Consider the following 11,378-nt stretch of genomic DNA (forward strand, 5'->3'; position numbering starts at 1 on the left):
CACCTGTCAACACATTTCCATCTCTATCTTTAATCACTCTAACTTGCTGCACATCCTTTACATCTCTATCCCTCTGCCTCGCCAACCGATACAAATCCCTCTCACCTTCCTTACTATCTAACCTTGCATACAAGTGCTCATAACCTCTCTGTTTGGCCTTTACCACCTCTATCTTAACCTCACGCTTCATCTCCCTATATTCCTGTCTACTTTCCTCCGTCCTCTCACTGTCCCACTTCTTCCTAGCTAACCTCTTCCTCTGGATACTCTCCTGAACTTCCTCATTCCACCACCAAGTCTCCTTGTCTTCTTTCCTCCTTCCAGATGACACACCTAGCACCTTCCTACCTGTCTCCCTGATCACTTTGGCCATAGTAGTCCAGTCATCTGGAAGCACCTCCTGACCACCTAAAACTGGTCTCAACTCCTCCCTGAAAACCACACAACACTCTTCCTTTTCCAACTTCCACCACTTTGTCTTCTGCTCTGCCTTTGCTCTCTTCATCTTCCTCACCACCAGAGTCATCTTACACACCACCATCCTATGTTGTCTAGCTACACTCTCTCCTTCTACTATTTTGCAATCGCTAATCTCCATCAGATTACAGCGTCTACATAAAATATAGTCCACCTGTGTGCTCCTACCACCACTATTATATGTCACCCTGTGTTCCTGCCTCTTCTGTACGTGTTCACCACAGCCATCTCCATACTTTTAGCAAAGTCTACCAACCTCTGTCCTTCTGGGTTCCTTTCCTGAAGACCAAACCTCCCCATCACTTCCTCATCCCCACTATTCCCTTCACCAACATGTCCATTAAAGTCTGCCCCTATCACCACTCTCTCACCTCTGGGAACACTCTGCATCACTTCCTCAAGCTCGCTCTAGAATCTGTCTTTCTCCTCTCACAACCTACTTGTGGAGCATAAGCACTAACAACATTCAACATCACACCTTCAATTTCCAGCTTCAGACTCATCAACCTATCTGACACTCTCTTTACCTCCAGAACATTCTTCACAAACTCCTCCTTCAGGATTACTCCTACTCCATTTCTCTTCCTGTCCACACTATGATAAAACAGTTTAAACCCTGCTCCAATGCTTCTAGCCATTGTGTATGAAATGTGCTATACAAATAAACTTGCCTTGCCTTGCCTAGCCATGCTCCCTTTCCACCTGGTCTCCTGGACACACAGAATGTTGACTTTCCTCCTCTGCATCATATCTACCAGCTCCCTGCCTTTACCTGTCATTGTACCAACATTCAGAGTACCTACTTTCAGTCCTAAACTCCTGTTTTTCCTCTTCTCTCTCTGCCTACGGACACGCCTTCCTCCTCTCACACAAATTCCTCCTCTCCTTCTTCGACCAACAGTAGCCCAATTTCCACCAGTGCCCTGTATGTCAACGGCACCGATGGTGGTCATTGTTAACCCAGGCCCCGACCGATCCGTTATGGAAGTCATGTTCTTGATTCGCATAATGAATTTGGCAAAAGTTTTACGTCGGATGGCCTTCCTGACACAACCCTCTCTATTTATCCGGGCTTGGGACCAGCACAAAAGGTACACTGGCTTGTGACCTCCTGTGGCTAGATTAGAAAATAAAGTTAACTAGCAGTTTTAAAGTTTAAGTTCTTTCCTAGCCCTATAACAACAATTTTCCCAATTATTATTACAAGATTCGTTTGAAATGTTCTTAGCCTACAGATTAACTCGCTGGTGTCGCCGGTCACGCCGTAGTATAGATCAGAAACGTCTGGTCTCATCTGGTTTGAACAGTCAGAGAAAACACAATGGACCAACACCAGCAGATGACATTGCACCCCAAATCATCACAGACTGTGGAAACTTAACACTGGACTTCAAGCAACTTGGGCTATGAGCTTCTCCACCCTTCCTCCAGACTCTAGAACCTTGGTTTCCAAATGAAATACAAAACTTGCTCTCATATATATTTGGACACTTGTATAGGTCCATATAATATTTTGTTCAGAATCCTTTGCAGGCATTGACTGCCTTAAGCCTGGAACTCAGGGACATCACCAAACATAGGGTTTTCTCCTTTGTGATGCTTTGCCAGGCCTTTACTGCAGCTGACTTCAGTTGTTGTTTGTTTGTGGGTCTTTCTGTCTTTAGTTTTGTCTTTAACAAGTGAAATGCATGCTTAATCGGGTTGAAATCAGGTGATTGATATGGCCATTGCAGAATATTCCACTGTTTAACCTTCAAAAACTCCTGGGTGGGTTTTGCTGTATGTTTTGGGTCATTGTCCATTTGTACTATGAAGCACCATCCAATCAACTTTGCTGCATTTGGCTGAATCTGGACAGACAGTATATCCCTATACACTTCAGAATTCATCCAGCTGCTTCTGTCATGTCACCAATAAACACCAGTAACCCAGTTCCATTTGAAGCCATGCATGCTCATGCCATCACACTGCTCCACCATGTTTCACAGATGAAGTTGTATGCTTTGGATCATGAGCTGTTCCAAGCCTTCTCCATAGACACTTGTATAGGTCCATATAATATTTTGTTCAGAATCCTTTGCAGGCATTGACTGCCTTAAGCCTGGAACTCAGGGACATCACCAAACATAGGGTTTTCTCCTTTGTGATGCTTTGCCAGGCCTTTACTGCAGCTGACTTCAGTTGTTGTTTGTTTGTGGGTCTTTCTGTCTTTAGTTTTGTCTTTAACAAGTGAAATGCATGCTTAATCGGGTTGAAATCAGGTGATTGATATGGCCATTGCAGAATATTCCACTGTTTAACCTTCAAAAACTCCTGGGTGGGTTTTGCTGTATGTTTTGGGTCATTGTCCATTTGTACTATGAAGCACCATCCAATCAACTTTGCTGCATTTGGCTGAATCTGGACAGACAGTATATCCCTATACACTTCAGAATTCATCCAGCTGCTTCTGTCATGTCACCAATAAACACCAGTAACCCAGTTCCATTTGAAGCCATGCATGCTCATGCCATCACACTGCTCCACCATGTTTCACAGATGAAGTTGTATGCTTTGGATCATGAGCTGTTCCAAGCCTTCTCCATATTTTTTTTCTTCCCGTCATTCTGGTACAGGTTGGTCTTAATTTCAGCCGTCCAAAGAATGCTTTTCCAGAAGTGGTCTGGCTTTTTTAAATGCTTTTTTGGCACAGTCAAATCTGGCCTTGTTTGCACCTTGTGGTAAACCTTCTGTATTTGGTCTTGTGAAGTCTTCTCTTGATTGTAGACTTTAACGCCTACCTCCTGGAGAGTGTTCTTCATTTGGCTGGATGTTGTGAAATGTTTTTTCTTTACCATGGAGAGGATCATCCGATTATCAACCACTGTTGTTCTCCATGGACATCCAGGCCTTTTTATGTTGCTGAGCTCACCAGTGTGTTCTTTTTTCTCAGAATGTACCAAACTGTTGATTTGACCACTCATAATGTTCCTGCTATCTCTCTGATGGATTTGTTTTGATTTTGAAGCCTAACAATTGTCTGTTTAACTTCCATGGAGAGCTCCTTTGACCGCATGATGTGGGTTCACAACAACAGCTTCCAAATGCAAATGGCACACTTAGAATCAACTCCAGAACTTTTACCTGCTCAAGTGATGTAGAAATAATGAAGGAATAGCCCACGCCTGTCCATGAAACAGCTTTTGAGTGAATTGTCCAATTACTTATGGTCCCTTGAAAAAGGGGGAGGTACATACGTATTAAAGAGCTGTAATTCCTTAAACTTTCCTCCAATTTTGATGAGAGGAACCTCAAATTAAAGCTTAGAGTGTGCACTTTAAGTCCATATTCATTATATAACTGTAACTTTAATATGTTTCGGTCAACAGCTTAAATAATAAAAAATGTGCCTGTGTCCAAATATCTATGGACCTAACTGTATCATACTTCACCATGAAGTATGATACCGTCAACCGTGAACATGTGTTCACACCATGTGAACACATGTTCACGGTGTGTGTGTGTGTGTGTGTGTGTGTTCACTACTGTGTGTGTGCACTTGGATGGGTTAAATGCAGAGCACAAATACTTGGCCACACGTCACTTCACTCACTTTTTTCACTTTCACTTTTTCTTTACCCTCAAAACAGTTCCCCATGGTTATCTAAACCATCGCTCTTGCAATGACATAGGTCTGCATAGTCTGGTGGCATAGGGTAGAGGTACCTCAAAGTAGTTTCCAGCTGAAAAAGGAAAGTATTGCAGTTCACGTTCTTCTGGGCCCCATGATTGGCAGAGAAGAGAGTTCCTGATAAGCATGCCAGATTTGATGTGCGAGTTCAGGTGCAGGGCAATGTTGTTTGATTGGCTACACCTCAGGTTAACAGTGAAACTTAAAAAGAGACAAAACAACATAATTAAAGGTGTCAATTAAAGGGCAAAACTGTACAAAATATAAGCTTTGTAACTACCTGTGAGGAAATAAGCTGATGTGCCCTTTGATTGTAATATGCTGCCCTGGAATGAGTCCTGTAAGTAAACTGCCCTTGTAGGGTATGCTCTGCAAAATGACACAGCATATGTAGTGATTCATGTTTTCATTATATTAATATGAAAAAAATTATTATGCAAATTATTTTGTTGGTCTCAGCTGAAGGGATGCTGAACTTACTAGGTCACCAGATTTTGAAAATACTGCCTGTGCAAAAGGAGAAAATATGTTATTGTTGAAATAAAGTTGAAGAGCATATTATTTACACTTTTCAATATCATAAAAAATGAATCAGCTATATACCAGTGAGAAGCTTGGACACACTTGACTGAATTAACAGTTTTCATAATCTTAAAATATACTTGAAAATTATGTAGACGAATATAAAAATGTGTATAGATATAATACTCTTTAAAGTTGGTCAGTGTGTGCAGAGCTATAGGCAAAGTGTGGCTATTGTGGAAGTTTTTTTTTTTTTTTACTGGTCTGGACAAAAATGATGGTACCCCTAGAAAAGATTTTAAAAAAATAATTTGACCATAGGGACATGTTAAACTGTGTCCTGTAATTAGCATCACAAGTGTCTTCAAACTTGTGATCAGTCAGTCTGCCTATTTAAAGGGTGAAAAGTAGTCACTGTGCTGTTTGGTATTATGCGTGCACCACACTGAACACCCATAGGAAAAATGTATTGCTCAGTGGTTGTTCTTCCTAAGCTCAGGAGATTTAGATGAGATTCTCAGATATCTCTCATTTTAGTATCAACAGCATTTCAGATGTTTCTCCTAAAATTCCTTAGGAGAAATAGAAGTAGACACAAATGAGTGTCTATATGTTTTTTTTATTGCAATGGGGATTTTCACCTTTAATGGTCAGGACAGTAGGAGTAGAAACAGGAAACAATTGGACAGGTGAGAAGTGAACAGGAGCAGGAAAATTACCTTTAGCTGGGATTCAAACCCATGCTGTCTGAGGTGCAGATGTGCCTTCATGTCGTTATGGTTATGGCTCTGACAGAGGTTACTCTATGCTCAGGATACTAAGGGGTAATTCTCTTATATGTCTCATTGAGATATCAGCTTTGTCTTAAGATGTCTTCAATTTTATTTTAGGAGAAACGTTGTACTTTTACTAATATTGTAAATACTAAAACTATCATTTAAATAGCAATAAACATTTCAGAATATTAAGGGTTACTAGTTTAAATGTTTAAATGTATCTTGTAATGTTTAGCATTACAATTCTGTCATGTAAAGCCCATTTTTGCATTTATGTAAATATAGGTTGTGGTTTCCTCTGTTAAATCATTGTGCAATAAAACACTGTCTACATAAAACAACTTCAAATATGACAATGCATGTATTGTCTTTGATTGGTGTGGACACATGACATTGAAGCTAACCAGAGGGAAGAAAAATAAAATAAAGTGAGATCTCTTTAACATTTCAAATATTTCTCCTAGACAGAAATGAGTTTACTTTAAGATTGATGGAATGGAAACTTTAGCTTGAGTCTCCTACTTCTCAAACTTGTCTCCTGAGACAAAAATTCTAACATTCTCAAAATGGTCTCCTTTAAAGTTTTAGAAGAGATCTCAACAACTTTGCACACTGTGCTCAGATTATTCACCTTGTCTAAAGACTCTGGTGGTCTCATATTTGTCTCCTCCAATGTTTTAAACAAGATCTCAACAACATCACACACTGTGCTCAGATTTTTCTCTTTAGCTAGAGATGCTGTATCTCTCACATGTGTCTCCTCAAATGTTTAGAAGAGATCTCAACATCACACACTGTGCTCAGATATTTCTCCTTAGCTAGAGACTTGGGATCTCTCACATTTGTCTCCTAAAAAGATTAGAAGAGATCTCAACAACATCACACACTGTGCTCAGATATTTCTCCTTAGCTAAAGACTCGAGATTTCTCACATTTGTCTCCTCTAAATTTCAGAAGTGATCTCAATAACATTACAAAGTGTGCACCAAATCAAATGCCTCAATATGAGCTCAAACATTTCTACCATATAATATGTATTAATAATCATATTAGTTAATTAATAATCAAGACTGAGTCATCAGCCATTTATGTGCCTTTCAGCAAAGAAAGCTCCATGGTTACATTTTGTGTAGATCAGTTTTGATTAAGGCATCCACTATTTCCAACAACAAATTATGTGCCAAAGTACATAAACATTGTCCTATAAAAAGTAACATTATCCTTATTTCTGCATAATTTATCTCTCAATATATCCTTTAACTCTGAATTTATGATTTCCCCCCTTTATTTAGTGCCTTTCAAGTACTTGACTGGATGCACACTTTGTAAAGTTGTTGAGATCTTTTCTAAAATTTTACAGGAGACAAATATGAGACCCCCAGATTATTTAGCTAAAGAGAAAAAAATCTAAGCACAGTGTGTGATGTTGTTGAGATCTCTAATCTAAACTTTTGAGGAGACAAATGTGAGAGATCCAGAATCTCTAGCTAAGGAGAAAAATATGAGCACAGTGGGTGATGTTGTTGAGATCTCTTCTAAAGCTTTAAAGGAGACAAATGTGAGAGATCCAGAGTGTCTAGCTAATGCCAAGTTCACACTGCACGATTTTCAAAGACGTCGCATCACTGTTGGTTTCACACTGAAGGACTATCTGGGATAGCATTCAGTTGTTGCTGTGTTCACACTGCACGATGGAACGACGACAGGAGGTTACACACTGCATGACTTTACAATAGGAAGAATCACCTACAGCTCTGTCTGGTGCAGGGTTGCCAGGTTTTTGCTACAAAACCCGCCCAATTACTACTCAAAACTAGCCTGAAAATAGCCCAATTGCTTTCGAGGGGGAAAATACAATTTTTTTTGGCAATTCACATTCCAGGGCCTAAATATCACGTTATTGGGGTCGCTTCAACCTGCTGACATAAAAAACAACCGGCGGCAATCGCGGATTTGGCAACACTGGTCCGCAAACTACGTTTCATATAACTCCTCCCTGAACTTCCCGCTGCCCTGTATCTTGGTCATGTCTTGGTATCTTTGTCATATTGGCTGTTTTTCAGTCAGAACTCATTTCACAACGCGATTGTGAATCGCCGACAGCTCCAGATATTTAGCATGCCAAATATTTCACGGGCGTCGGCGACGCGTCTGCAATTCCCTCAGATCGCATCTTTGATAATTCACACTGCGTGATTGTCACTCGTGTGAACGAGCACCAATTTGCCTCCGATTTCGGGCATTTGTCGGCGATTTCGCAAAACCTGTCGGCGAGTGAAAAATCAGGCTAAAATCGTGCAGTGTGAACTCAGCATAAGGAGAAAAATCTGTGCACAGTGTGCGATGCTATTGAGATCTTATTTGAAACTTTGGAGTAGACAAATGTGAGACCACCAGATTCTCTAGCTAAGGATAAAGGATGAGCACAGTGTGTGATGTTGTTGAGATCTATTATAAAGCTTCAAAAGAGACAAATGTGAGAGATCCAGTGTCTGTAGCTAAGGATAAATATCTGAGCACAGTGTGTGATGTTGTTGAGATCTCTTCTGAAACTTTAAAGGAGACAAATATGAGACCACCAGAATCTTTAGACTAGGAGAAATATCCGAGCACAGTGTGTGACGCTGTTGAGATCTTGTTTGAAACTTTGGAGGAGACAAATGTGAGACTGCCAGAGTCTTTAGACTAGGAGAAATATCTGAGCACAGTGTGTGATGTTGTTGAGATCTCTTTTAAAGCTTCAAAGGAGACCATTGTGAGAGTGTTAGAGTTTTTGTCTCAGGAGACAAGTTTGAGAAGAAGGAGACTCAAGCTAAAATCTCCATTCGATCTTAAAGTGTCTTAATTTCTGTCTAGGATAAATATTTGAGATGTTAAAAAGATCTCACTTTTGATTTTTCTTTCCTATGGGAATGACACAAAAGAGTTTGATTGCCTCAAAAGGTTGTGCAACAAAATATTAAGTTAAGGGTACTATCATATTTGTCCAGGCCAGTTTCATTTGTTTTATGCTTCTGTTGAACCATAATTCAAAAGCAATGTCTGATTTTCATTAGTAAATTTTCAGTAAATTTGTATTTATTATTTCTATTGTCGGTTTCATGTTATTTCAGTGAGCATGGTTTTTCTTTCTTTAATGGAAGGGTACCAACAATTTTGTCCACGTGTATATATATGTATATATACTGTATATCATTTTGGTCTCTACATCATTCCCATACTTGATTTGTGCTATTTCACAGGTGATGACTATTATACTAACAATACATACCAACTAGTAGTGTATGTCACTTACTGAGTCAGGGATAAAGCCAATGGCATGCAGTTCTACTTTTCCAGAGACTGAAAATGTGTTGACCATCTCAAGAGGAATTCTGTGTTTGAACTCCAAAATGTGAACACCATTAACTGCTACCTACAAAAGTAAATGAGTCAAATTCCTGACACTTGACAAATCAAAACTTTTTCTCTAAAAGTACTTGTATTACAACAACTACTACTACTATTAATATGTGGGTTAAAATTAACCAGGTTTGTTGCTACCTGTGATGTGATGCTTTACACTCACTTTGAAAACGTCACAAAGAACCAAGATTATGGTCTCAAAAGTTGCTCCTTGTTTAAAAGGCATAAGGTCAATATTTTCCTCTCTTCCCCAGTTTTCATGTTGTAATGAGTTGCACACGATCTGTGGAGAGCTGCTGAAGCGGGGATTGAAGTGAAAGGCAACGTCCGCTCGTGGCTTTGTGCTGCAGCCACATGTCAAATCGAACTGAAACCTATGAAGGCACATTGGGTATTGCACTGAAATAAATGATAGCCTATATAGCAAAATAAAATGGCTTTAGCACTTAAGTGTCATTTTATTTACTTTTTTGTAGAATAAGAATTATTTTGGAAACATTTAAAAGCATTTTTATTAATTTATATATTTTTATTATATATAAATTGCATTTATATACATTTTTACTTAAAATATATATTTATATTTATTATTATTAGCGTTGTTGTTACTATATAATATGTCGTTTTAAGAGAAAGGGACTTAATATACATCTAAAGGAAATTTTCAAACAATGGTACTCTACACTGCAGAAGTGCCCTGTCCTGTCCCTGGAGATCTACAGTGCCTTAAAAGAAGAAGAAGAAGAAGAAGAAGAAGAAGAAGAAGAAGAAGAAGAAGAAGAAGAAGAAGAAGAAGAAGAAGAAAAAACAGTTCCACCCCTAAACAAATACAACTGATCCAGTTAATTAAGATATTAAGGAATGCTTGGCACGTGTGTTCAAGCATGGTTGGAACTGAACTCTATAAGAAGTTAGAACTCCAGGAATAGGATCTGGCAGCCCTGCTGGTAAACAAAATCTCAAAGACAATCAAATAAATTTGCATGGTCTAAAAATTCCACCCACTTTGTTAAAATGTTGGCATGATCTAAGAAAAAAACAAACAAACATTTTCACATTCTAAAGGTTGTAGGTAGGGCACAATTTGCTGCTTGACTTACAGATGAAATTTTGCCAAGAGCTCTGTTTTTACACACAATACACATCTTGTATTCCCAGTGTGTTTGTGGACTTTTATGTTATATCCAACCAAACTATGGACTTCATCACCTGCCAGTATCATCCTGGCCACTGGATCCGAATCATGGTGGAGAAGACTGGTGGTGTCCAGTGTGGAATATTCGTCACTGATATCAAGCTGCTTCACTCTCACAGTGCCTTGAATAGGCTACATTTACTGTAGAGTGATGACATTAAAATTTAAATATAGGCTACAAATAACATTTTAAATGACTTCTGTTTTGGAATAAATAAAGCTGTATTTAATTTTCGCTCCAACTGCTACTAACTGCTACAGGCTGTAGTTTCAGTTCCCCTTCAGTAACTCACGCTGCGTTGAACGCATTTTTGGAACACTTTCCGTCTTATTTACTGTTGTTTGTAAAAACAGTGCACAATCACCTCTATATGGCGAGCTAAACAGACAGCACTTTAGTCCGTGTGTTCTTCTCTGCCCGCGCTAAACATTACCCCAGGTAGCCAGCGGAATCGGGCCGAAAGCGGCTGAGTGTCAGCGCACTCGGCTGTGTGCACTCGCCAGAAGTGAGCCAGCTCTGGCCCAGTAATGCTTGCCAGATTTGGCTAGGCTTTGGATCTGCGGATCTGGCCCAATTCTGGTTGAGAAACGGCACATTTAGCCACATTCAGCACAAATATGGGCCATAAGTGTCAGTACCAAAAATGCCAAAAATTCAGGTTTTACTCCTTGTGTGAATATTTGGTCTCCACAATGGAGGTTAAACATGTACACACACAATCAATTCATTAGGCTGAATTACAAAATTGCAAGATTATTTTTTTTAAACAAAATGTTTTAGAGTTGTCAAGCTTTTTCCCTGTCAGTGTAATTTATTTAATTGCATTACTATTTTAATTAATATTTCTATTCATTTTTAGGCTGACCTCAAATGGACTTTGCTTATAATAAAAAAAAAATTCCCTTCATTTAAATGATATGACACTTTCTGACTGTGTGTGATTGTTCTACACCCCAAAAATAGAATGGTATCTGGCTGTAACAGAGCTAATAAAATGCTTTCACCAGGTCTCCCCTTTATAACACCATTTTCAGGCTTGACTATAATCATAATGTGGCATAATTGCAAAAACTGATATCTCAGAATGAAGTGGTAAACTTTGACAAAATATGATTTCAAGTGTTATAATAGTGGTTTTATTGTGTACAAATAAATATCAAACCGCAAAACTTAGTGAGTAGAATGAGCCAATAAGTGGTCCTCTGTTGCCATCTTCTGGTTATGAAATCAGTGAGTGAAACTATTAATTTTATTAATAACTGTTACATTATATATATATATATATATATATATATATATATATATATATATATATATATATATACATATATA

General features: G+C 38.8%; 1 protein-coding gene across 1 annotated transcript in view; it reads right to left on the reverse strand.

The window, feature by feature from the left end:
* Nucleotides 1-11,378, reverse strand: part of lgals8b (galectin 8b) — a 78,251-nt gene that overhangs the window by 15,916 nt on the left and 50,957 nt on the right. The window contains exons 3-7 of the mRNA XM_016236051.1: nt 9,014-9,224; nt 8,741-8,860; nt 4,628-4,654; nt 4,428-4,516; nt 4,183-4,348 (exon numbers count right to left, since the gene is read on the reverse strand). Coding sequence (XP_016091537.1) covers nt 4,183-4,348; nt 4,428-4,516; nt 4,628-4,654; nt 8,741-8,860; nt 9,014-9,224 — 613 coding nt within the window. The remainder of the gene's footprint in view (nt 1-4,182; nt 4,349-4,427; nt 4,517-4,627; nt 4,655-8,740; nt 8,861-9,013; nt 9,225-11,378) is intronic.

This window comes from Sinocyclocheilus grahami, unplaced genomic scaffold (genome assembly GCF_001515645.1).
Source record: "Sinocyclocheilus grahami isolate Dianchi unplaced genomic scaffold, SAMN03320097.WGS_v1.1 scaffold479.1, whole genome shotgun sequence".
NCBI classification, from domain to species: Eukaryota; Metazoa; Chordata; class Actinopteri; order Cypriniformes; family Cyprinidae; genus Sinocyclocheilus; species Sinocyclocheilus grahami.